The sequence below is a fragment of the Aspergillus vadensis genome, assembly GCF_003184925.1.
Source record: "Aspergillus vadensis CBS 113365 unplaced genomic scaffold BO88scaffold_14, whole genome shotgun sequence".
NCBI lineage: Eukaryota > Fungi > Ascomycota > Eurotiomycetes > Eurotiales > Aspergillaceae > Aspergillus > Aspergillus vadensis.
This window is the reverse complement of record NW_020292052.1, coordinates 632,036-656,137: the sequence shown is the minus strand read 5'-3', so window position 1 is coordinate 656,137 and position 24,102 is coordinate 632,036. Positions and strand designations below refer to the sequence as shown.

The window sequence follows — 24,102 nt, the reverse complement described above, 5'->3', positions numbered from 1 at the left end:
ACGATTAAAGGTGACGATGATGAGTTACTGTTGATGAATTTTCGCCTCTCTCTTAGGGGCTGAGAGAAATGCACCAAGGAGTGCCACGGTCTCACCAGCCGTTACAGCAGATGCGCCGAGCAAAACTATGGCATCGTGCATAGACGTTCTAACGGCGACCGGCCTGGATCAGCTCGCCCTCACCTCCCTCTCCACGCCGATCACCGAGTCATGACCTTCATGGATGGCAAATATCATCACGACAGACCATATCAGCCAATGTATACCCTGTCATAGATGGGGTCTTCGGCAGCTGTGCAGCTAGTTGACGCTCAGCTATGCGTCTTCTACCACCTCCGATGCTGATACGGCTGGAATGAGGAGCACAAGTGTATGCACGACCCCCTCTTGACCCCGCAACATATGAAATGCAATATATCGTGCAGCGACAAGGATGCGCTTGCATTCCTCAATATACTTATGAGAGCATCCCCGTCCAAAGGACCCAGTTTTGCTGCTTCCAACAAGACCAGCACACCGACGGACTGCTGAATCATGTCCCTGCTAGTGAGAGCCATTGTTGGCCTGCTTGGCCTTGTCATTCTCAAGTCCTTCTTGACTCGCAAAAGGTTTCCGGCCCCACTCCCCCCGGGCCCGAAGCCAAAGCCGATCATCGGGAACCTGTTCGACCTACCAGCCAATGGAGAAGCAGATTGGCTGCATTGGTACAAGCACAAGAAGACCTATGGTACGTATAGTACTGACACCAATGTGCCTGTTCACGGCTAACGATATCTGTAGGTCCCATCAGCTCGGTACAGGTCTTTGGAGAGACCCTCATAATCGTTAACGATGCCCGGATTGCAGTTGAGTTGTTGGAGAAGCGTTCAGCTACACACTCAGACCGACCTAGCTTGACATTTATCGAGATGTTTGCAACCACCGCCCCCCCAGGACCGTAAGTTCGCTGCTAACAGGTGGCTAGGTGTGGATTCAAGGATTTATTCAGTCTGAGGAACAACAACGACCCGCGTGTCCGGACTGAGCGGAAGCTATTCTATCAGCAAATTGGTTCAAACAATTCTGTTGCGCGGTTCAATCATATCCAAGAGGCCGAAGTTGGTCGTACCCTGCTTCGAGTGCGTGATAACCCCGAAGGTCTGCAGGACCACATCCGGAAGTATGCCTGCCATGTTAGGTCTTGGAAATGCACCGGCGCTAACGGTTATATAAAGGCAAGCAGCGGCAATCATCCTGAAGGTAGCATATGGATACAGCGTTGTACCACATGGGGATGACCCACTGGTGGATCTTATAGCCCGGGCGATGGGAAATCTCGGCGCGGCCCTTGTTCCCGGGGTGTGGATAGTGGATTTTATTCCATTCTGTATGCACTGTAGCTCACCCAAAGGGAGAAAATGGCTGACTGGATGACTAGTGAGGCACATCCCGGCCTGGTTTCCAGGTGCCGCCTTCGTACGCGTTGCAGAGACCTTCAGAGAAAGCGCCCGAGCCTGGAACTGTCAACCGTACGAGTTTGTCCGGCATCAGATGTCGCAAAACAAGCACGCGCCATCCTATTTATCCGGTTTACTCGAGGCGAAGGGAGTTCCAGAGCCAGGCTCCTTTGATGAAATCGTCATGAAATGGTCTGCCGCAGCAATGTACGGTGGAGGATCTGACACGGCAAGTCCACCACTCTGAACTCCGTAAACCGTATCTAATCATGTGCAGACCATATCCACCTTGGGCGGACTTTTCCTCGCGATGGTTCTCTACCCGGACGTACAGCGAAAGGCACAGGAAGAAATTGACCGAGTTGTCGGGACAGACCGTCTTCCCAGCTTCAGCGATCGCGAGAACCTGCCATATATCGACGCCATGGTCAAAGAGGCCCTCCGTTGGCATTCCGTAACCCCGATGGGGGTTGTACACAGCTCGTCGGAGGATGACATGTACGAAGGCTACTTTATCCCAAAGGGTTCCCAGATCCTGCCGAATCAATGGTGAGACCTAGCCCTTTCCCAGTCAATGTCGAAGTCTATGTCTAATATCTCATTAGGGCCTTCACCCACGACCCAGATGTTTACCCGGACCCTATGGCCTTTAAACCCGAACGATTTCTAGCAACCGAGAACCACGCCCCCGAGCGCGACCCTCACCTTCTCGCCTTCGGATTCGGTCGTCGCATCTGTCCCGGCCGCACATTGGCAGACTCCAACATCTACCTGAGCATTGCGCAGTCGCTGGCTGTATATAGTTTCACTAAGCCCATCAAGAATGGTAAGGAAGTGAACGTAGAGCCGAAATTCTTGAACGGGGTGATCAGTCACGTGGCGCCGTTCGAGGTGGGCATTAAGCCCAGGAGTAAGCAGCACGAGGCGCTGCTGAAGGAGTTGGAGATCAAGTATCCGTGGGAAGAGGGTCACGCGGCAGAACTCAGTCAGGTGAAGTTTTGAACAGATGAGTTCCTTGCATGGCTGATCGATAATGTTTTGTCAGATCATGCATGATTTCATTGCAGAGTAGTTGGGGGGGCATCTCCCGTTGGGCAGAAGAATCATTTTAGTTTTTGTCAGATGTTACCAACAACTTAGTTAACCATCACGGGTAGACAGACAGAATTTAGGCAGACAAGTCAGAACCACCCAGTTAGTTTAGGTAACCGCGACCACCAACAACCAACAAACCCCATCAATAAAGTCACCGTAGAATCAGCGTGACAACTATCTGACTCATCCAGCCCCATTCTGGAGCCTTAACCAATAGTCAAATGAGGCAAAGGAGATGAAACATAAGAACCGCCCAGCCACTACTTTTACTACTTATATACCCAATAGCCTTGATCTACATACCACACCTATTGATCATACTTATACATACTGGTTACCCCCGCAAACTCGCCACTCACTCACTGTCAACCATCAACTCTAACTGACCTGACATTCTTTACTACCTCTACCACAAATATACTATACTATACTATACTGCAACTACATCCACATCTACATCTCCTTCCACAACTATACTATACTATATACCAAAACCAACAACCATGACCCTCCAACTCCCATCCCCACCACCCTCACCAACACCCACCTCAAGATCAAGATCGGATTCAGACACAGGATCAATAACCCTCCCCCGCTCACAACAAAGCATCGAAACCGATCTCGCGACCCTCGAAGCTATGATCGAGGAACTGGGCGAAGCAGGGCGGAGGGGGAGGGTTGGTGGAACTGGAACTGGAGCTGGAACTGGGAGAGGACGGAGGAGGACGAGGACGAGATGTGTGGAGAGGGTGGAGGGTGTGAGTGGGGCGATGAGGGTTTGTTGTTCGATTGGGGGGTGAATTTCCTGCTTTGCTTTGCTCTGCTCTGCTATGCTTGGTTTTATGGGTTGGGGATGAGCGATGGGGTTGCGCGTTGGTGGGTGGTTATTCGTTGTGGTTTTTAGGGAGTTCGTGATTGGGATTCTTTGAGGTTTGGGGGATGGTGTTGATGATGGATATGTATATGGCTATGAATGTGGCTGTTTAGCGTGCTTTTGCTTGGGGTTCTAGGTTTGGTTTTGATTGAGGATAGATGGGTGGCGAATTTGCTGCTGCTTGCTTTGGACCATGGCTATGGTGTTTGGACTGCTTACTACGGAGTTATCTCGATCATAGATCTGCTATGGTATGGGATGATGGTAAATGGATCTTGTATATTGCTTTCAAATCACTAGATATTATTACATGATTGATACAGCTGTATCCAGCTGTAGATGTATGTTCGTGTCGTCGTATCAACGTAGATGTCGTATCAGTGCATCGTAGATGTAGCAGCCAGCTGCTACTGACATGGTTTCCCGTTCATTATCCAATCAGTTGCACCGTGTTGTGCAGTTGAAGAGCGATGAACGTGTGAATGGCTGCCGTTATACTGTCACCATCGCGCGGTTTAATAGCCTGTATGAGTTAGTTTGGCCCACGCTTATTCTTATGTTGATAAGAGAACACACCTTGCACTCATATTCCAAAGCAAAAAGACACAGAGGAAGATAAGCCCATGAATCAAAGCTGCACGCACGTTAGCTCATCTCCCAAGCAATAAAGTCAGATGCAAACCAACCTTCATTTCCAAAAGATCTGATCATCTCCCAACGACCGCGTTTCTTCATCCACAATGGAATCAGATCCTTCTGACAAGTTCTCCCCTCAATAACCAGACACCCACCCGGCTGTGCCCTACACTCCAGATGCCGTCTTCTGCGCTCCATGATCATTCGAATCGTCTTATTACAGAACGCCTCATCCGTACGGAACGAGCATTTCTCCATGGGACAATCGAGTTTCTGGGAAAAGCGCTCGACAAACCAGTCGACTTTGAGGTGGACCCCGGTGTAGACGAGAGAGTAGAAATGACGACAGGTGTGTTTCAATGCTAGTGCATCTGGGTATGGAAGAAATGTGGAGATGTGTAGATGGAGTTCTGTGGGGAGGTCCATCAAATTGAGGGAAGGAATAGCTGGGGTTTCTTGGAGTGATGATGAGTCCATTGTGTGTTTGTTATTGTTTGTGTGGAGGGTAGTGAGATGTGGAGATGTAAGATGGAAGCAGCAGATGTAGTCTATGGAGATATGAATTGTAACCAAGCTGTGAATGCTGAATGAATATCCTCCTATTGTTTGGATGCTCTAGACACCTTAATATCATCGGATATTTGGTTGCCTTGGGGAATTATTGAGGCAGCTTAATTGTTGCCTAGGCGCCGAAAATAAGATGCCTGATTGTGGCTATACGAGACTAGGCGGCAAAGAATTGAGCTGCTTCAAAGCAAGCACTCGGAAGGTTAAATGAGTAAAGTGGAGATAGGATGGAGGCAGAGAACGACTGTCCTGAATACCCAATCCATCAAGTAATTCTTTAAATAGAAAAGTCTAGACTTCGAGTGGACACTCCCAATATACACCAAGATTAAGAAGAGATGGGTAAGGGTAAGGAACACCACAACAACAAGAAGTAAGATCCGGAGATGTCCTGCAGATCCGTCCACCCCGCTTTACCCACCGCCTGCCCGTTCTGCCGGCCAGCTTCTTTTCGCCTCCGATAACCATCGACATCAACTAAATATCGAGCTACCAACTCCAATCAATCAACACATACACACACACCACAACACCAAACCACATCTTTCATCAACAGTACCCAACAGGGTACCCCCACAACCACAATGAGCACCAACAACAAGCAATCCTCCTCCGCCTACGGCACGCCCTCCTCAGACACGGCTTTCCGCAAAACCTGGGACCGCGAAGAATACGCCAAAAAAGCCGCCGACGACGAAGCCAAGCGCAAAGAAGAATCCAAAGCCCGGTATGAGGCCAAACTACTAGGCAAGAAATGGCACGCGCCCGTGGATTACAGCCAACTTGAAGCCACGACATCGCGCAAAGAGCGACTCGATGTCGCTTCGATGGTTGGCAAGACGACCATTGTTGCATCGGGATCTGCGATCGGAAAGAGAGGTCGGGGTGCGGGATTCTACTGTTCGGACTGTGATTTGACGTTCAAGGATAACTTGCAGCTGGTGGAGCATTTGAATAGCAAGCAGCATCTGATTGCGACGGGACAGAGCGGGGAGGTGACGAGGGCTACGGTGGAGGATGTGCGGGAGCGGTTGAGGATGTTGGCGTATCGGAAGCGGGTGCGCGAGGAGGAAGAAAGAAGGGCTTGGCAGTTGGATCTAGGCGAGAGGCTGAAGGAGCGGGAGGAACAGGATGCTAAGGAGAGGGAGGAGAAGAGGAGGAAAAGGAATGAGAAGCGTCGTAAGGGAGGCGATGGGATCAAGCAGGAGGATGAGAGCTGGGAGGGCAGGTTGGGGATTATTGCGTAAGCTCGTGTGGTTGAGCTTGGGCATGTGCATGGTCTGTTTTGAGAATCGTGGTCATAGATGGGATGGTTTATCAGGGCTAAAAGCTGCAGTATACCCATGGCGTTTGGAGCTTGAGCATTTATTATTCGCAGACTTCCGTTTATCCAAACAAGGAGAATATCATTGTCGCATGAGAAAGCGCAGAAATCCCATAAGCATATACCGACTGCACCGTTATCAACAGAGATTGCGGCGAAAATATTGTACCACTGAAAAACAAGATGAACCCAAGTACCTATCCAATGCCCATTACCCGACCCGCATACTCCTAACCGATGATACCCAAGTGATCCACTCAATCTATGCATTCTATGCCTTCCAAGACCCGCATAGCTCGAGCACCCTCTCGTTCGAACTGGCTGACTAGCCTCTCGCACTCCTGCTTGAGTTTCTCCTCTCCGTTCTTTGCGTTCCACTTGATCCATTCCTCGACGGTCATCTTCTTCTCGGGGCTTGTCAAGTCACCCTTGCCACTATGTAAACCGCCAAAGTCGATGTTCTCTTTGTCACCTCCAGCCAGAATTATTCCATCAATGTCAATGGGAGTCCACGGATGGGATGTCTTCAGGGAATTTGTATTCGCCCCTCGCTTGGAGGGGGAAGGAGTGCTGGCCGCAAGTGGAATTCGAACCTGCTTGGAGGGTGACGCTACTGGCGCCCGGTTCACAGACGGTTTCAGGGACGGTGGCTGATTCTCGGCGTCAGATGATTGCGGCGACAGTGACAGAGTGCTCTTCGAAGGCGAGGGAAGAGGCGACACTGTAGCTGGCTCAGGTCGTTCTCCCGGCTGATGGTTGTCTTCCGGCGCTGGGTCGACGTGGGAGTTTCGAGACTCGGCTAGTGACCTGGCATATTGCTTCTCCCTGGGAATATCGCTGTATCTTTCCACCGTCTTTGGAGGAACCCTCGACGATCTGCGTCGAGCAGATGGCTGATCTGGGGTCTGACTCTGAGGCTTTCCTTGCTCAAGTTGTTGCGGGGTGTCAGGCTGTTGTTTCGGCTCGTCCGTCGCCTTGTTCACAGCCTTGGCGTGGCTTTCTTCGTGGTCAAGTTCTACATCAACCTTCTGCTCTGCCTGTTTGGAAGCTCGCTGCTTCTCCGCCGAAGCCTTTTTCTTCGTCTTCTTAGATTCCTTGTCCTTCTGAGCTGCACCAACGCCCTGCTCTGAGTTCCTTGCTGGAATTTCTACAGAAACGAATGACTCATGTTGCTGCGAGTCGGCCCCAGCGTCAGTCGTAGGTTCAGGCTCTGGCTGTGTGACGGGCTGGGGAGACTCTTGATCATGGCTGCTTTGCCGAAGCTTATCGGAGACTCTTGCGCTCTGCCGTCTGCTTGTGCGGCGGGTCTGCTGAACCTCTTCGACTGGTGGTTCCGGTTCTGGTTCTGGAGCTTTCTCGGGCTCTGGAATCATCTCCTCCTGCGACTCTGGTTCTGTGCGCTGCTCTACCACTTCCTTCGACGGCTCCGGATCCGCCTTGGCCTTCTTTTTCGATTTAGACTTGGACTTCTTCAATGGCTTAGGTTGAGGCTCCTCGCTTGGCCCTTCATCAGGCTTCTCCAGATCTTGATCGACATCCATTGCTGCATCATGCTCCTGGGTGGGAGGGATCTCCGATGCGGCTCTCGAGACGGCTGAATCTGTGGAGACCTTCCGGCTTTTGGATGTCGTTTTCTTCTTTGTTCCACGACTCTTCTTTGGCTTCTCTTCTTCGACAGGAGGGTCGTCTACCTGTACATCTTCCTTGACGGCCTCCAGACTGCTGTCGTATTCCTGCTGTGTGCTGTCGCGTGACTTGGTAGCTCTCTTTTTGGCCGGTCGTTCAGGCTTTTCCACCGTCTCTGAGTCGACAAGTTCGGCATCGTCATTGAGTTCATCACTAGTTCTCTTTTTTCCCCGGGTCCGTTTCGTCTTTTTGGGTTCAGGCTGGCTGTAATCCGTGGTATCGATATCCATCTGACTGTCAGCGTCCACTACCTCTTCCTTCTTTGACTTTGTCTTCGATTTGGATTTGGATGACTTCTTCGAGGATTTCGTTTTTGTAGTTGATTGGGACAGAGTACTCTGGTCTACTGGGTCGTCTAGCTCAGACACTGGCGCTTCCGATGCGGTGGATTGTGTGGATAGACGGGAAGCCTTCGAAACACGAGACTTTTTGGACCGGGAGCTTTTTCCTTTCTTTCCAGAAGGTTTGGCAAAGACAAAGAAGGAGCAATCTGATGAGCGACGGTAATGTTCATCACTGATCTATTTAGCGATAGCCAGGAGGGAAGGAGCAACACAAACTCACAATGGATCATCCTTGGGTTCCCAACCATCCAGAGACAGTTTACAATACGGGCAGGTGGCCAAGTCGTTGCTCTCCTCGTTCGGACAGAAGTACCATCCACCTTCGACCATCTGTAATGCATTGCCACAGTTAGACTGCCAAAGCGGAACTGACACAGCAGGTACAGCAGCAACACTCAACATACCTTATCGGATTGGCAGTACCAGCCTCGCTTCCCGTCATGTGGCCATGACTCGCCAAATGTGGCTTGCCTGGCTTGCGCTATCCGCTCGCTTGTGGGATCTTCAATCTCCGCAGGATTGGAGCTGTGCTGTTGAATGTCCATCATGATGGCCCAGCCACAATCCCGCGTGTGCTTGAGATGCTCTGTAATGGGGTTGTCGTCTTCCTCCCAACCATCTAGTGCTCTGCGGCACAGGAAACATGTTGTGTTATCGGGGTTTGTTTCGTAAGGGTTATAGAAGAAACCTGCATGCGCAAGCTATGACCGTGTGACATATCAGCCAGTGTGCTTTTCCTCAAGTTGCAGATGCAAACACCATACCTCAGCGGGAGACGGCCGGCTATGCGGCCAAGCGATCGGTTTCGCAGACTTCGCGCTGGATGACCTCCGTTTCTCGGGATACAACACCCGATCGAAACTGGCGAGGCGAGCTGCAAAGGTCTCCATTTCCTGGGCCATTGCTGCGAGAGATTCAGGACATGGGGATTGGTGAAATTGGGGGTCAAAATCGAGCTGGAATCGACTAAAGCGCGAGAGTTGTTGATGTTCGAGGCCTGCGCCCGCCGTCACAGCTCTTGTTTACGGCGTTGTTTGGGTCTCCGAAACGCGCCGCGGAGGAACGACCCCACGTGACCTCCAAGATGTGGCTTGACTGGTTTTGGGAGTGTCTGGGGTCGGGATCGTGGCGAAGTCGGGCACTTTCCTCATCCGGGCTGCAATCGAACAGGCCGAGAACACCTGCCGAAGAGTACGTCAGACCCTCATTATTCTCATTATTGTGAACATTTGTTGTCGTCTCCTTCCCCCCAGATCTACTCTCCACTCTTCTTCGCCTTCTGTTTACCTTCCTCCCAATCTGTGCCGATTTGGAAGTATGGTCTAAGGCGGTCATTCTCAGATGATTCTTGACTTGATTTCTAATTACAGCCCTCGCTGTGCTCAACTTTCCCTTCCCTTGGTGGAATCGCGACAATGCGCCAAGCTACTGTAAGAAAAGACACCGGGATGCCTAGAACCTCGGAGTACACCACCCGCTAGAGACTAACAGCTATCTTGCTAGACTTTCCTTTTGAACACGAACTCAGGTTATGTGCGCCTGCGTTCAATCAACCCGTGTCTCCCGCGGCATGCGCGCATCCCGGGTTCTTTTCGCTCCTTCTCGGTTGACCCCTACTCGACTTCATCATCTCATGGCATCTCCTCCCCTTCGAACCGATCCTCTTCCCATGGTGTCATAACCTCGCAGTCCACCTCTACTGACCGTGGACTCCTGCTGCCCTCGTCTTCAGCCTCCTTCTCTACCTCCTCACAGCGGTCGGATCCCGGCGACTGGGATGCGAATCCGGACCTATCGATTTCGGCATTTTCGGAGCTACCTTCCAAAGACTTCGGGGTCAATCAGCATATGGTAATCAACCAGGAGTTCAAAGAAGCCTTGCGTCAGATTCTTTGGCAATTCCGAGCCCCCATTCGATATGCGTTTGCCTATGGATCCGGTGTCTTCCAACAGACAGGCAGTGCGCCTGGCTCCAGTCAATGCCACCCGTCGGCCCCAGCGGCCATCAAGAACATGCAGCAGGGGCAAGGAAAAATGATTGACTTTATTTTTGGAGTATCATACTCCCAACATTGGCACTCCTTGAATCTGAGCCAGCACCGAGACCATTACTCTGGCCTGGGCTCGTTGGGCTCTTATATGGTATCCCAAGTGCAGGATCGTATCGGCGCCGGGGTCTACTTCAACCCCTACATAACCGTCAATGGCACACTGATCAAATATGGGGTCGTGAACCTTGATACACTATGCCGGGATCTCACCCAATGGGATACCTTGTATCTTGCTGGACGGCTGCAAAAGCCGGTCAAGATCTTGCGTGACCACCCGAAGGTGCGACTGGCGAATCAAATGAACTTGCTATCCGCCGTCCGAGTAGCTCTACTGCTGCTTCCGGCTGAGTTTACCGAGTTCCAACTGTACAGTACCATTGCAAGTATGAGCTACATGGGTGATCTGCGCATGGCACTGCCAGCGGAAGATCCCCGCAAGGTGAACAACATTGTGTCGTCGCAGATGGCTAACTTCCGGCGACTATACGCGCCCCTGATTGAGAACTTGCCCAACGTCACGTTCAACGACAAGCGTTGCACGGAGGGCGATTGGATCGATGATCCCGAAGCCAATGTGCGCCTTACACAGGATATGGATCCAGTCAAGCGTGGCAACATGGTTCGCCGTCTGCCCGACTCCTTCCGTGAGAAGCTCTACTTCCAGTACCAGACCCGTTATCAAATCCCGCGGGTCGAGTTCAACCAGATGATGAAGGAGAGCAACAACAACGACTCCGACTTGGTGCGTCGGAGACAAGGAGGTCCATTCGAACAGCGGATCGCCGATGACAAGAATCTCACGAAAGAAGTACAGACTACCATTGCAAAGACCATCCGCTGGCCCAGTACGGTGCAATCGGCGAAGGGGCTCCTCACCTCGGGAGTCAGCCGAACCTGGCGATACTTGCGCGAGAAGCAAGATAAGTACAAGAAGTCTGGCAAAAAGGCCAAGACTTCCGACGCAACTAAAGAATAGAAACTTATGACTAAAGCATGATTGCGCGCTCGATCCTTAAGGGACATGGGCAACCCTAGATGACATTTGTCTGAAGGCATTTGAGGCGTTGTTGCTTGTACGGCATTGGTAGTCATGTGTGTATCTAGTATATCATCTTGAGAGTCCTGAATGATCCAGAAATCAAGGACTGCCGACAGTATATAGAAGGCCTGGAGCATTACATAAGAGAAAGATAGATAGATGAATAACAAACTGTACAATAGTTGGATTAAGACTTGTCCGTATCACCTTTTTTGTATTTCATACTCCGAACAATTGCCGCAGTACCTGGAGCTACCCTCCCGCCGACACCGGGAGTTCCGCCGATCAACTTCCCCGCCACCGGTGACTCCCCTCCCCGCCTGGCCATTCTTTCTTCCTCTCCCCACCACCATACTCTCGCTCATCACACATCCAATCCCATTGAAAATGGCTCCATTCGATCTCGCCAAGTGCGCGCGCCCTAACATCCTCAAATTGCAGCCTTACCGTTGCGCCAGAGAGTGTGTTCCCCCTCCCCACATCCCCGCTACCCTGTGTGACGAAGGCACTAATGAGTCAGTGACTACAAAGATGATGGAACGAACGTCCTGCTCGACGCCAACGAGAACGCCTACGGTCCCGGTCTTGCCCTCAATCCTGAAGGCGCTCTGCAAGAGTCCACTGTAACGGGATCGTCGACAGGTTCTTCCAAGCCAGAAATTGATTTCTTGGGTCTGAACCGCTATCCGGATCCGTAAGTCTCGCTCCGCTCATTGCCCCGATCGCACAAGGTCCTTCCTTCACTAAACACCTGTCGCTTCATGTATTGTGTGATATAATTGTTGCTGTTGGGATTGCTAAAAGAAGTCAATGTGTCAGTCACCAGGTTGAGTTGAAGAAGCTTTTCTGCCAGCTGCGCAACACCCACACCCACACCCAGAAGGACCTTGGGCCTGAGAACCTCTTCGTCGGTGTCGGATCGGATGAGGCCATCGATGCGCTTTTGAGATGTTTCTGTGTTCCGGGCAAGGATAAGATCCTCACTTGCCCTCCCACATATGGCATGTATGGGGTTAGTGCGCAGGTGAACGATATCGAGATTGTGAAGGTGCCTTTGGATGTGGACAATGGCTTCCAACTGCAGCCGGAGAAGATCAATGAGGCACTAGCGGCAGACTCCTCGATTAAGATGGCTTATATCTGCTCTCCCGGAAACCCCACGGCGAACCTGATCAAGAAGGCCGACATTCAGAAGGTGCTGGAGCACCCGACGTGGAACGGAGTGGTGGTTGTCGACGAGGCGTACATTGACTTTGCTCCTGAGGGCTCGAGTTTGGCTGAATGGGTGACTGAGTGGCCCAACCTGGTGGTCATGCAAACGCTGAGCAAGGCATTTGGTCTGGCGGGTATCCGCCTGGGTGTTGCGTTCACCAGTCCCCCGATTGCAACTCTCCTCAACAGCCTCAAGGCCCCGTACAACATCTCTAGCCCTACCAGTGCCATTGCCACGGCTGCTCTCTCGCAGACCAACATGACCGTGATGAAGAAGTACCGGGAGCAGATTATTGTGCAGCGGGATCGGCTGGTGCAGGAGCTGCCCAAGATCCCCGGTGTCGGCCGGTTCCTTGGCGGCCAAGAGGCCAATTTCCTCCTGGTCGAGATGCTAGATAAGCCGGCTAGCGAGGGCGGCAAGCCTAGCAACAAGACAGCGCTGGCTGCTTACGAGGCCATGGCGGAGAAGAGGGGAGTGGTGGTGCGGTTCCGTGGCAAGGAACTTGGCTGCGAAGGTTGCCTGCGAATCACCGTGGGAACCGAGCAGGAGGTCACCAAGTTCTTGCAAGAACTGCGGGTGGTCCTGGACGGCATCCTCAAGGGGGCTGACATCCAGTCGCTGAGGGAGTAAGTAGGTGAGCCAGAACTAGGCTTATCAGCATTCGTCGCGTCTAGACTTTTCATGACCGTTTGGTGATATTGTACATTTTGAGCACTACTGGATTATTTTAGACACATAGATAGATCAGGACAATGGAAAGGTCGAGAATCCCCTTATCATTCGAGGAGGAGAACGTTCCGAGCCTGAGTACTTAGTTTGATTGCATGGATCTGGGCTGCTTATGGGCCACGAGAGAGTTGCTCCCCTGGCAGTTAGGCGTGTGTCCTCGGCATCGACCGGTCGGGACACCGACATATCGCCAAGTGCGTATCGGTTCCGACCGTAGGCAAAAGTAAGTAGAAAGTAGTACGCCTTATCTCTGTGTCCAAAGTTTCAGGGAATCCCTGGTTTGGCCATGAGGAGAGAACGAATCATTTTATGACGGAGATAAACCAGTGCCTTGATAACTTTGCTTTTCTTCGGTTCTGCGCATATGTTTATGTCCAGTACTAAGAAGTATCTCACGTGTAACGAATGATCAGTCCAACGAATGCCTGATGGATTCGGAATATGCTGTAGGGTTATTCTGGGGTAGAGAACCCAACTGAGAGGGAATAAGTGAGGGATTTGAATCAAACCATGGCCAACTGAGTGGAAGGCAGCCAGGCAGTAGTGGAGACAAAACAGACACTTTGGACATTGCTTTGTTTTGATTTTGTTTTAAGATTTGCCGCTCGGACAGTCTCCGTCTGTTTCCTCTTCCACTCCATCACTCGCTCGCTCTTAACTCTTAATCTTTGTTTTGTTTGTTGGTTGTGGTTCCTGCTTAGCTCCCTCCTGCGAGGGGAGTAAGAAGTAACTAGTAACTAACTACCCAAGGTTCGTCGTGTGTCCACTCCAACCACCCCCATGTTTAGCTCCGCCCAGCTAATACTAATGTACGCTGTCAGTAAGCGGGCCTGGCCACTCGCCCTATCAGGGGCTTATCATCTCCCTAGCTGCTGCCACAGCTACTACTGCTGTCATTTGCTGCTGCTGTTGCTTGTCCACAGGACCGACCTTCCCATGGATGAGAAATGAGAAATTCGGTGATTGGCGTTGGTTCCCGGCGCATCGACTGATCATCGGCCTATCGCCGCGGATAACCTCCTGTTCTTTTCACCGATCACAATGGCCCAGTTTGCTCTCTGTATGGAACGATAATCTCCACCTCGCAGGAATAATGACGCTGGCAAGAACTGTCCACCCACACGATCGTGCCCGAAATCAGCTGCAAATCATGTGGCAAACTCCCATATCACAAGCAATCTCGTGAGCTGGACGATGGCTTCGTATCCGTCCATCCAACCATTCCCTGTTCATTGGCTGTTTTAGACGCCATGGATGAGTGAGCTAGGCACCAGTTACTAGCTTTCTTCCCCTGCTCTATCGCTCCTCTCTGGCTGGTCCACGCTCTCAAGTTATCTTGGTTCATTTTCTCCGGGATTTCCCCCCCATCATTTCGCGCAACCTGGTTTCCCAAGCCTCCATGGCTACATCCGGCGCCCACCGTTCCCGTCTACGTTATCTTCCGCTTTCCCCCCAGCGCGAAGTTTATCGAGCGCGCCATGACCCGTAGGCCTATCCCAAGTCTAGCGGATTCTCGCCATGCGAGCTTTAATATATTATGCTTCACCGTTAAGGTATAAGTGTCAGTGGTAGAGGTCCCCGTGTTGTTATCTCTAACCCCCTTGTTTGACGCGGCGCTCATCGCGCAATCTGGTTGCAAAAATACTTACTTCTCCGCTGATGTGACTTGCTGTTCAAGTCTTGCTTACTTCTTATAATTACTTACAGTCGACGTCAGAACGGCGGTGTACTTGGCACCTCTTCTACATTGATACTACTCTCCCGGACAGAACTGGTTGGCGAGAAGTCTCAAGCCTCCCCCGCAAATCCACAGAACGCGTCCGAGCTTCTTACTACTGCTACTGTCGTCGTTATTACATTCTTACCAGCAAGGACACAACTTACGTCCAGCGTAAGGAGAAAAGCTCTTGTCACCTTTAACTAGCAGCACCGTTTGCCGATCGCCATCTCCACCTGGTCTCGGGGTGTCCTTGACAGCGACCATCGTAACTTTCCGGCTCCTCTTTGAGCTGGCTTCCCCACACCAGATCCGGAGTAGGGCACGTGCCTATCAGGCACCGATCCAGGTAGTGAACGATGTGAATATACAAAAGAACGTCACGGCTTGATATCAACTGCTGCTGAAACTACTCGGACATCTCTACTTGATTTTGGGGATTGCTTCCACTTCACTGGCCCCTCTTCGGAGGTGGCACAGCGGCTATGAATGTACAGTGGATGCTTGAATCTCGTGGGCTCTTTTCCGATATTCCTCCGGATGCCCGGACCAAGGAGCAAAACAATCCTACTCTGCTCGTGAGCTGGTGGGCTACTGCTTTTTCGGTAGCCATCATCGTTGTCCGGGTTTGTGGTCGCTATGTGCGGACCGAGCGTTTCTTCCGCGAAGATAAGGTGATGATGGCGAGTGTCATCCCGTTATTAATTCGCATGGCATGCGTGCATGTCGTATTGATCTGGGGTACCAATAACACCAAGACCGTGGGCTTGTCTGCCGAAGACATCGATCATCGAGTCATTGGCAGTAAGTTCGTTCTTGTTGCGCGCATCTTCTATGCTATCTTGTAAGTTGTCCCTCTTCGCGCTAGGTGTGTCCAGGGTCAGCGCTAACCGTTCCCATCCGAATAGCATCTGGATAGCCAAGTTCACAGTATGCGAGTTCCTCAAGCGTGTGGCAGGCAAGATCTGGCGACGATCCCTCCGAATATTCCTCAAATTCATCTATTACTTCTTGGCATCGACATTGTTGGCAGTGATTATTGCCACTCTCGCTGAATGCCAGCCCTTCGACCATTACTGGCAAGTTGTACCGGACCCAGGTCCAAAATGTCGCCTCGGCTATGCCAACCTGATTACAATGGGATCCTGCGATGTGATGACCGATTTGCTTCTCGTCTCCTTCCCGATTCCATTCATCGTCATGACTCACATGCCTCTGAAACGCAAAATCTCCCTCGTGATCCTGTTCGCTCTGTCTCTGATCCTAGTCGGAATCACATGCTATCGAGTGCCCTCAGTCATCTGGAACGATGGCTCACAACAATACCGATCGCTCGTCGCGTCTTTGGAAATCTTAGCCGCCACGGCGGTCTCGAACGCTGTCATCATAGGCTCATTCGTGCGTGACAGGGGAGCCAAGAAAAACAAGTTCAAAAAGGCTCAAGGATCAGCCTCCGTCAGCGAAAGCATGGATCACAGCTCCGTGCGTCGTCAAACGATCACCCACCATCAATGGGGAAGTGATTCCGATCTCGCTGCAGATCTGGGTATCCGACTGGACCCGTCACTCTGCTCTGCAGATACCAAGGCACCCCGTCCTGCACCCATCGCGATGCCCATCCATCCACTGACAGCCCGCGCCGGTACCTTAGACCCCAACTGGTCCTTCAACCAGCGCTCCGGCGGCAGTGAAGACGACCGGGCCTCCAGCACGGGCAGCTTAGACATCAAAGTCAGTCCGCACGAGTACATCGAAACCAACAAGACACCGCGCAAATCATCCTCAACAGACACCACCAACCTCCGTATCTTCGACGTCGGTAGCCTTCTAAACAATCCCACGCCGATCTCCCCCACCAGTGCCTCAACTCCGCAATATTCACGCTATGCCAGCAGGGCAAGCAACGCCTCCACACAGGACAGTGGAGGATCAGCCCGAACACTTCATCTTAGTAACACCACTTCCTCATCCCTCCCGTCCCACCAATTCCCTTTACCCTCATCGCCCAACTTCTCCCGCCCCGGAGGCCTGCGCAGTAACTCCCATTCGTCTTCCAATCGCCGTCGCGGCTCCAGTGTCCACTTCAGTGATCTTCCGGACTCACCGGTTCCTTCTTACCGCTCGCAGGCTGATGTCTCGGCGCCTATCCTTGAAGGGAACGAGGTCGAGCTCCAGGACGTGGGGAGATTGTTGTCCAGACGGTGATCTATTGCGACTGATCTGGGATGCTCGGAATGATTTAACGATTGATCACGACGTGCTACGTATATGGATGAGTATATGACTTGTAGATTCTTACTTATGGGTTGTATGTCTTGGAGGGTACCGAGACATGGTATGTGTGCCACGCTCAGCCTTGCAGCTGATGATGGAAGTTACATATGTAGGATATTTATTGTGGCTATGTAACACTTAATTATAGCTTAATACCATCCAACCCAAATCATTCTTGCACAGCCATTGTATGATTTAAGTAGATCGATAGATTTGTAGTTTAAAACTAATAGAGGTGAAACCGAAGCACACACCTAAAATAAAAATAAGACATAGCATAGACATACATACACACATACACCACCCGTTAAGAAACACACACTTTCGAGAAGATTTTTCGCCGTTACGCCATGCTGCCCGATGCCTGTATTCGGTAAATTTTTCTTTTTCTTTTTTCTTTCTTTTCCCTCCACCCCTCCAATTTTTCTCTCCACCCAGCCTCTTTTGTCTTCTTCATGTTCTTTATTCTTGTGTCTTGTGATAGACTCCTTCCGGAGGGCAGATTGGGCCATTTTGCTGGACCTGCATCGGGTAAAGGAACCCCGATAGAAACAGTCCACCAATTATATAACCCACCGATAACTAGCATACCGACCAGCCGTCTCACTTCTGCGAATAATCTTGACGACCTGACCTCTGCGCAGACCGAGGTATCTAGCAACAGGATCAGACACCTGTATACGAGGCAACTGCGACTCCTTCAGACGATAACGTTCCAACAAACGGGCCTTCTCATCGGGGCTAAGCAAAACGTGTTTCGGGACCAGTTCGTGACGGGTAATGTTGACCAGCAGATCCTGCTCCTGGAAATGCTCGCAGATGCGGCCGGGCATGCTGCTCAGCAGGCGCACCGCGGACGGCGAGATGGGAGTCTGGGTGATGAACACGCCGGTGTGGAAGTTGTTCTCGTCGACGAAGTGGTTGAAGGTACGAACTTGCTTGGTACCGACGCCGGTCGAGTCCGGGCAGAATTCGACGTAGATGGTGCCGCAGTCAGGCTGGGGGTTCGGGTTCGATTTGCTAGGCAGGGGCGTGTATTTCGCTTGCATGGCTTCCGTGGGCCGGGCGCTGATTTTCATCTTGTTGCGGCTGTTTGAGGGGATTTTGGGTTAGATGGGAGTTGATTGAAATATGTATTGGGATGAAAGGCGCGCATACTCGGGGTATCCTAGAGGGTCGGAATATTTCTGCTTGAATTCGTGGAGAGGCATTTGCACTTCATCTTCTGTCACCTCGTAGCCCTGCGGATTTGTTGAACTTGGTCAGTGGGATGATCGCGGGGGTGGTTATTGGAAGCTCTTCGCTTCACTTGAAGCTGGAAAAAATCCTTACACGATCCAGAAGCATCTCAAAGACTGTCCTCCATGTGCGCCAGAGTCTGGTCATCTCGCGGTCGGCGTCCACGGAGCCTGCAGAGTAGTCCTCGTCCATGGTTGAAGGGGGATGGCACACCGCGGCGCGAAACTCGAAAATGGAAGAGATTAAGTGGAAAGGTAGAAGAAGAGCAATAATCGGGCAGATAAACCGATCAAGCCCGGAGAATGCGGAGCAGGAAGCTGTCTAGACTGGAGGGGAGAGAGGCGATGATGGAAGCAAAATGCGGTTCTCGAAAAATCGGCGGGCCAGCGCTAAAAGCGCCAAACGGTAAGCGCCGCCTTTTGGACCAGCAAAGGCCAGACCAAGAAAAAGAGCATCGACTTTCTCCTTCTCCAGCGTTCTCTTTCTATTTCCCCCCTCTCTCAACCCCCCCCCCCTCCTCCCCCTTTCCCTTCTTCCCGCTCGTTGGAGCTTTCTTTTTTTTCCCGGTTGATTTCGGTCAATCGCGCTCATTTTGTCGAGTGTTGTCATATTATTGCTTTTCTCCACCTCTTACCATGGCCGTTGACGCCAAATCCGCTCCTGCCACGGAGCACAAGGTGAAGCCTACTAAGCCCAACGAGGAGGCCTTCAAGGCCGATCTCGCTCAGGCTGAGAAGGAGCATGCCGCTGTTCAGGCCAAATTGGTATGTGAGGATCTCTTTCTGCTTTAATTGGCATTGTACAATCGCATTTCTCGTCTTGGATGCGGTGACTTATTACCGCTCCGTGGCCTTTTCTCTGCCCAATTATCCATTCGGACTGCCTTGCGCTACACTGCATCTTTGCTGTTCCGCCTTTCATCCAATCGCAAGACAAATGCAACATACCATCTATCCGTCATCTCAGAAGACTAACTTTATATCAAAGACCGAGATCAAGGCCAAGATCGAGACCGCCAAGCCCAACAACCAGGACTCGCCCACCGCGAAGAAGCAGCAGGAACTCCGCGCTGAGCTGTCTTCGATCCGTCAGAAGCAGCAGGGTTTCAAGGCTTCTCGGTCCAGCACCCAGGAGAAGATCAATGCCCTCGATGCTACCCTCAAGGCTCGCATTTCCGAACAGAACAACTCCCGTACGCGCATGTCCTTCAAGAATGTCGAGGAACTCGACCGCGAAATTGCCCGCCTCGAGAAGCAGGTCGACTCCGGCACTCTCCGCCTGGTTGATGAGCGCAAGATTCTGTCCGACGTCTCCAACTTGCGCAAGCAGCGCAAGAACTTTGCCGGTCTGGAGGAGGCCCAGAAGGTCATCAACGACCTTAAGACCCAGATCGCTTCCCTCAAGAAGACCCTCGACAACCCCGAGGCCAAGGCTCTTAGCGACAAGTACTCTGAGATTCAGAAGGAGCTCGATGCCATCAAGGCCGAGCAGGACAGTGCCTTCAAGAACCTCAACGCCCTGAGGGACGAGCGCACCAAGCTCCACGGCGAGCAGCAGAAGAAGTGGACCGCCATCCGTGAAATCAAGGACAACTACTACAAGGCCCGCAAGGCCTACAAGGAATACGAGGATGAGGCCTGGAGAGTCCGCCGTGAGAAGCAGAAGGCCCAGCGCGATGCCTTCGAGCGCGAGAAGCGCAAGAAGATCGCTGACAAGAAGTTGGAGGAGGCTTCTCGTCTTGCTTACACCGACGAGATCCTCACTGCTCAGGGTCTGATCCGCCACTTCAACCCCTCCTACGACTTCGTTTCTCTGGGTCTGGATGAGAAGAAGGACGAGGGCTCCAGCTTCCGTGCTGATGTCGGTCGTACCGTGGATGACTCCAACCTCAAGGGTATGAAGGTTCTTAAGAAGGAGGACCGCGAGGAGGACTACTTCGTTGGTACTGGCGGCAAGAAGGGTAAGAAGGGCAAGAAGGGCGCCAACGGCAGCCCCGCCCCCGGTACCCCGACTGAGGCCAAGTTCAACCTCAACGTTGGTGTGATCGAGGACTTCGCCAAGGTCAAGATTGACCCTCCCATGAACCAGTCGGATGTTCCTGCTGTGATCGAGAAGCTTGCTGCCAAGATCACCGAGTGGAAGAAGAACCAGGCCTCGAAGACCGAGGAGGTGAGTTAAACGCCTTTTCTTTACTCGATATTCAATGCTAATACCTGTCCAGAACATCAAGAAGGCCCAGGAGGAGATTGACCGCCTCGAGGCGGAAGAGACCGCCGCCAACGGTGCCACTGACTCCGCCAAGAAGCCCGCTCTCAAGAACAGCGGTGTGAACGGCGAGGTTTCCGCTGACGCCGAGCTGAAGCAGGAGAAGGACGCTGCTGCCGACGTGTCGGAAGAGCTCCAGAAGGCCAGCCTCGAGGAGAAGGCCTAAATCAACCGCCAAGCATAGAGTGTTGCATCGCATTGCATCTGCATCTTGCATCAGCCATGCTCATTGTTAGATTTGCAAAAGCTCGAGACTCGCATTTGACACACTTACACCCTGCGTGATCCTTTGGTTCTCTGCATCCAGGAGTCGTGTACCCCGACCCCTACCCATCTATCCCTACCAACTCCTCTTTCCTCTACCGAGATATGCCCATTTTGTCTTACGAAAACAGAAATCAATATGCACGGGTATTGGTTTTCTTGCGTGATCACCGTGCTACCAGCGTCGGTTGTTTGGTCTACGGACCAAGCCCGGGCTGGGTTCCTCTTTTTTCCTTCTGTGTAATTGACTTTTTCCTCTTACCTTTACCTTACTACCTATGCTTTTCTTATTTCATGTCTTACCATATTCTCCTCTCTTATCTTTCCCAGTCCTGAGACTGGCGACAGCCAGGAGCATTCAGTCAGCGATTTGTTTAGCAGCGTGTCGTGTAAGTAACGAATGAGCGATTGGAAAAGCAAGTTGTACGGATCGAATGTAGGACGTTGAGCGATTTTCATTATGATGACATACCAGAATTGAATGTAGACTTGTACATTATCTTTGTCCTAGTGCTAATCTTGTACATGCCATCATCTCTATGATGCTTCATGCTATTGACACTGATCTTTAGCCGAATACCATCTCACCAATCTCACAATATATCCATAGAAAGTGAAATCCAGCCAAGAAACCAAAAGAGTAGTCAAGTGATATTACTATTTTTACTATCATCATCATTAATACCCTCCCTGACCCCCCTGCTCCTTCTGACTCCCACTACTACTACTACCCCCCTCCTGCCCTCCACCCCCTTGACTCCCCGTCTGCCCATCCTGCCCACCACTCTGACTCCCTTCCCCTCCATCCTGCCCCGTCGTACTCCCCGCCCCAGCCGCCGTCGTTGTCGTCGTCGTACTCGTCTCACTCCCATACCACCCCGCCGTCGACGACGCCCCCGCCGCCGTACTAGTACTACTACTCGAACTATTCCCACTCGAACTCGTTTGATAAACCTTAAAGCTCTTAAACTCCCAATACGCATTGGTAAAGTTCGCCCCATTCTCCGCCGCCCATTTCGTGCACGTCGACGGACAATCATACAGATCCGTGTAGTAGGTACTCGCCCCCGCCAAATCACCACAGATATCGATATTGACGATAATACTCTGGTTCTTGAAATGCGAGCTGATGTCGCAGTTCGTGTTGGGGAAGTCGGCGAGTGCTTCGCCCCAGCTCGACGGGTCCGGGGTGTTGCTGCTGTTCGAGATGTCGTTGGGGATGGAGTCGCGAGAGAACATCCACACGCGGATCCCGGCGGGGCGGAGTTCCATGGCGTAGATCTGGTAATTTATATTAGATGTGTGGGTTGGGGATTGGGGATGGATTTGGGGATGGGGAAAGAACGCACGCCGCCACCGTTTGTGTTGAATTTCTCGCCGTAGGTTGCTTTTGCGCCTGTTACGCTGCAGCCTGCGTTATCGTTGGCGGTGTTGAGGCAGTTGGTGTATTTGGCTGTGCCGGTTTCTTTCCGCTTGACGTTCATTTTGCATCCGCTTGAGGTGTGGAGGGTCATGGCGTTGCCGTGGGTGGCTTTGTTGTTGGATTCCAGCACGTCGATTTCGCCGTGTTCAGGCCAGTTGGATGGGTCGGTGAGCCAGAGGGCGGGCCAGGTGGCGCATCCGTAGGGCGTGTGGGTGATGTCGAAGATGAAAAGCCCGTCGTTGTAGGTTTTCTTGGAGGTGATGCGCACGGATTTCCGGCCGCTGGTTTGGTTGGAGGTGCTGGTGTCGACGCGCAGGACGGCGCGCGAGCTGGAGGCGTAGGTTAGGTTCATTGATGAGGCGGTGGTGCTGTCGACGTAGCTGGTGTAGGGTTAGTTGTGTTCTTTTGTATGTGTATATGGAGGGAGATGTGTGCACGAATTGCACATACTCTACGAATCCGTCGGTTGTGTCGGTGGCTGTGTAGTATTCGAATTCATCGAAGAATGAAGAGCCCGAGTATGTGTCTGCGAGCTTATAGCTCAAGGCAGAGTAATCGGGATATGAGGATGATTTCGTGCCCTCATAGATGCCCACGACGAGCGCAACAATGATAACCACCACACCTCCGGCAACGAGCGATTTCGTTAACACTGACCATGAGCGCGGGTCATACCACGGTCCTCCGGCGCCTTTTGCAACAGGTCCTTTCTGTGCTGTTTCTGCTGCTCCTGCAGCTGCAGGGGCCGATGCAGTGGCTGTATATGGCGGTGCCACAGGGACATTGTGTAACTCGTAGTCCGGGAGACCTGTCCTATCGGAGACGTCTAAACTGGATAGGTTTCTGTAGGACATGTTTTGGGATTCAGTCATCGCGTGGAAAATTGCCCTGGAGGATGAAAGACCCTCTGGGTCCGCACTCCATCTTATTCAAGCAATGACCTGGCAAGCTATACAATAGGCTTAGATCGCCAGGGATCATGGAGCCCCTTAAGACAGAAAAAGTCAGCTAGTGCATAAGTAAAAGCATCAGGATTCATACCAAAGCCTTTCCATTGGTTTCGTGATCGGGCCCCCGCGGAGCCCGGCTCTTGCAATGACTTGATCGACCCGAAGGGGTCATGCCGAAAAAATGAAGACATACGTAAGCGCTTATTCGGCTTAGCATAGATAAACCAACCGTTATGGCCGGTAGGCGTAGGGCTCGCCGAGAATAGCAAAGGGAAATTAATATTGTGAGGGAACGCGCTGTAGCTGCATGGGATCTACAGGCCAAGATGGGTGGGTTGCGTCTTTCTACCAGGTTTCGAATTCTGACTCGTGCACAAATGGCCCCGTTAAATAATACAGCCATTAAGCATAACAGCTCATGCATGTTCAAACGGTAGAAAAGATGTTGATATCGATGCCACACATACTCGGTGGAGCGCTTACGCAATGCGGCCATGAGTTAGCGCGTAAGCCACGAATGAGCGGCTGGTCAGCAAGGCTGCGCGGGGTTTGTGCCATAGCAAAAACATCTGAAGCGGGACGAGCGATATGGATAACGAAGATGAATTGATTGAATTTGTATCGGTCTTGAGTGTGTATACTTTGTTCGGAATCGGATGATTTGCCTTTTATGTTCCTGTTGCTCGGCGGGCTAGAAGTGCCGGGACTGAAATTGTGCTGAGACCGAGAAATTGTGTCGAGTCTTATTATGCATTGATACAGACCCTTGCCCAACCTGGTGGACATTCCAAGGGTCTGATTGACCTCTGGAATCAGGGTTGTCCGGGACATACGTATGCTCCGTAGCCGACAGACCCGGGCAAGACCCGTTGCCAGAACATGTCCATGGCTCGTCTCGAGTAATTACTGTTTGTTTGCAGCACGAAGAAAGGCATCACACTGAACAGGATTCTTGTCCTGACTGCCAGATTACGTC

At 51.8% G+C, this 24,102-nt stretch overlaps 10 protein-coding genes across 10 annotated transcripts; 6 read left to right on the top strand and 4 right to left on the bottom strand.

Moving 5' to 3' along the window:
* Positions 1-534: 534 nt before the first annotated feature.
* BO88DRAFT_426410 (cytochrome P450) lies at positions 535-2,438 on the top strand (the record flags this gene model as incomplete). The annotated part of the gene is made up of 7 exons (XM_025708902.1): positions 535-727; positions 781-937; positions 989-1,159; positions 1,215-1,366; positions 1,418-1,617; positions 1,714-1,985; positions 2,042-2,438. The coding sequence occupies 7 exons, from the start codon at positions 535-537 to the stop codon at positions 2,436-2,438; spliced, it is 1,542 nt and encodes a 513-aa protein (XP_025562107.1).
* A 1,223-nt stretch (positions 2,439-3,661) lies between these two features.
* BO88DRAFT_405747 (uncharacterized protein) lies at positions 3,662-4,954 on the bottom strand. Its single transcript, XM_025706966.1, has 3 exons — positions 4,092-4,954; positions 3,982-4,039; positions 3,662-3,928 (listed from the first exon to the last, which is right to left on the bottom strand). The coding sequence occupies exons 1-3, from the start codon at positions 4,516-4,518 to the stop codon at positions 3,898-3,900; spliced, it is 516 nt and encodes a 171-aa protein (XP_025562106.1). The 5' UTR covers positions 4,519-4,954; the 3' UTR covers positions 3,662-3,897.
* Positions 4,856-6,022, top strand: BO88DRAFT_69743 (U4/U6-U5 snRNP complex subunit SNU23). The gene has a single exon (XM_025713063.1). It carries the CDS (start codon positions 5,193-5,195, stop codon positions 5,853-5,855), a length of 663 nt encoding a protein of 220 aa, XP_025562105.1. The 5' UTR covers positions 4,856-5,192; the 3' UTR covers positions 5,856-6,022.
* Positions 5,975-8,959, bottom strand: BO88DRAFT_405745 (chromosome segregation protein BIR1). Its single transcript, XM_025706965.1, has 4 exons — positions 8,727-8,959; positions 8,367-8,663; positions 8,183-8,292; positions 5,975-8,134 (listed from the first exon to the last, which is right to left on the bottom strand). Exons 1-4 carry the CDS (start codon positions 8,862-8,864, stop codon positions 6,190-6,192), a joined length of 2,490 nt encoding a protein of 829 aa, XP_025562104.1. The 5' UTR covers positions 8,865-8,959; the 3' UTR covers positions 5,975-6,189.
* A 181-nt stretch (positions 8,960-9,140) lies between these two features.
* Positions 9,141-11,237, top strand: BO88DRAFT_405744 (phosphatidate cytidylyltransferase). The gene is made up of 2 exons (XM_025706964.1): positions 9,141-9,392; positions 9,466-11,237. Exons 1-2 carry the CDS (start codon positions 9,378-9,380, stop codon positions 10,987-10,989), a joined length of 1,539 nt encoding a protein of 512 aa, XP_025562103.1. The 5' UTR covers positions 9,141-9,377; the 3' UTR covers positions 10,990-11,237.
* Positions 11,238-11,396: 159 nt separating this feature from the next.
* On the top strand, positions 11,397-13,106 carry BO88DRAFT_367580 (histidinol-phosphate transaminase). Its single transcript, XM_025704078.1, has 3 exons — positions 11,397-11,513; positions 11,573-11,746; positions 11,872-13,106. The coding sequence occupies exons 1-3, from the start codon at positions 11,440-11,442 to the stop codon at positions 12,893-12,895; spliced, it is 1,272 nt and encodes a 423-aa protein (XP_025562102.1). The 5' UTR covers positions 11,397-11,439; the 3' UTR covers positions 12,896-13,106.
* A 2,090-nt stretch (positions 13,107-15,196) lies between these two features.
* BO88DRAFT_342645 (putative integral membrane protein Pth11-like) lies at positions 15,197-16,916 on the top strand (the record flags this gene model as incomplete). The annotated part of the gene is made up of 2 exons (XM_025703149.1): positions 15,197-15,555; positions 15,620-16,916. 2 exons carry the CDS (start codon positions 15,197-15,199, stop codon positions 16,914-16,916), a joined length of 1,656 nt encoding a protein of 551 aa, XP_025562101.1.
* Positions 16,917-17,375: 459 nt separating this feature from the next.
* BO88DRAFT_405741 (DNA-directed RNA polymerase core subunit RPB5) lies at positions 17,376-18,413 on the bottom strand. The gene has a single exon (XM_025706963.1). It carries the CDS (start codon positions 18,062-18,064, stop codon positions 17,549-17,551), a length of 516 nt encoding a protein of 171 aa, XP_025562100.1. The 5' UTR covers positions 18,065-18,413; the 3' UTR covers positions 17,376-17,548.
* A 314-nt stretch (positions 18,414-18,727) lies between these two features.
* Positions 18,728-21,119, top strand: bfr1 (putative nuclear segregation protein (Bfr1)). Its single transcript, XM_025706962.1, has 3 exons — positions 18,728-18,988; positions 19,212-20,393; positions 20,446-21,119. The coding sequence occupies exons 1-3, from the start codon at positions 18,860-18,862 to the stop codon at positions 20,653-20,655; spliced, it is 1,521 nt and encodes a 506-aa protein (XP_025562099.1). The 5' UTR covers positions 18,728-18,859; the 3' UTR covers positions 20,656-21,119.
* Positions 21,120-21,431: 312 nt separating this feature from the next.
* BO88DRAFT_436166 (glycoside hydrolase family 16 protein) lies at positions 21,432-23,088 on the bottom strand (the record flags this gene model as incomplete). The annotated part of the gene is made up of 3 exons (XM_025709546.1): positions 22,627-23,088; positions 22,103-22,556; positions 21,432-22,034 (listed from the first exon to the last, which is right to left on the bottom strand). Exons 1-3 carry the CDS (start codon positions 23,046-23,048, stop codon positions 21,432-21,434), a joined length of 1,479 nt encoding a protein of 492 aa, XP_025562098.1. The 5' UTR covers positions 23,049-23,088.
* Positions 23,089-24,102: the final 1,014 nt, after the last annotated feature.

What these genes read in the sequence shown, in the direction of transcription:
- BO88DRAFT_405747 (XM_025706966.1), bottom strand. Translation starts at nt 4,518, where the DNA reads ATGGACTCATCATCACTCCAAGAAACCCCAGCTATTCCTTCCCTCAAT. An exon ending in CAGATCTTTTGGAAATGAAG is followed by an intron (nt 4,040 to 4,091) that starts GTTGGTTTGCAT and finishes ACGTGCGTGCAG; the next exon opens with CTTTGATTCATGGGCTTATC. An exon ending in CTTTGGAATATGAGTGCAAG is followed by an intron (nt 3,929 to 3,981) that starts GTGTGTTCTCTT and finishes TAACTCATACAG; the next exon opens with GCTATTAAACCGCGCGATGG.
- BO88DRAFT_69743 (XM_025713063.1), top strand. Translation starts at nt 5,193, where the DNA reads ATGAGCACCAACAACAAGCAATCCTCCTCCGCCTACGGCACGCCCTCC.
- BO88DRAFT_405745 (XM_025706965.1), bottom strand. Translation starts at nt 8,864, where the DNA reads ATGGCCCAGGAAATGGAGACCTTTGCAGCTCGCCTCGCCAGTTTCGAT. An exon ending in GCCGGCCGTCTCCCGCTGAG is followed by an intron (nt 8,664 to 8,726) that starts GTATGGTGTTTG and finishes ACACGGTCATAG; the next exon opens with CTTGCGCATGCAGGTTTCTT. An exon ending in GGTACTGCCAATCCGATAAG is followed by an intron (nt 8,293 to 8,366) that starts GTATGTTGAGTG and finishes AATGCATTACAG; the next exon opens with ATGGTCGAAGGTGGATGGTA.
- BO88DRAFT_367580 (XM_025704078.1), top strand. Translation starts at nt 11,440, where the DNA reads ATGGCTCCATTCGATCTCGCCAAGTGCGCGCGCCCTAACATCCTCAAA. An exon ending in CCTTACCGTTGCGCCAGAGA is followed by an intron (nt 11,514 to 11,572) that starts GTGTGTTCCCCC and finishes CTAATGAGTCAG; the next exon opens with TGACTACAAAGATGATGGAA. An exon ending in CTGAACCGCTATCCGGATCC is followed by an intron (nt 11,747 to 11,871) that starts GTAAGTCTCGCT and finishes TCAATGTGTCAG; the next exon opens with TCACCAGGTTGAGTTGAAGA.
- BO88DRAFT_405741 (XM_025706963.1), bottom strand. Translation starts at nt 18,064, where the DNA reads ATGAAAATCAGCGCCCGGCCCACGGAAGCCATGCAAGCGAAATACACG.
- bfr1 (XM_025706962.1), top strand. Translation starts at nt 18,860, where the DNA reads ATGGCCGTTGACGCCAAATCCGCTCCTGCCACGGAGCACAAGGTGAAG. An exon ending in CCGCTGTTCAGGCCAAATTG is followed by an intron (nt 18,989 to 19,211) that starts GTATGTGAGGAT and finishes TTTATATCAAAG; the next exon opens with ACCGAGATCAAGGCCAAGAT. An exon ending in AGGCCTCGAAGACCGAGGAG is followed by an intron (nt 20,394 to 20,445) that starts GTGAGTTAAACG and finishes ATACCTGTCCAG; the next exon opens with AACATCAAGAAGGCCCAGGA.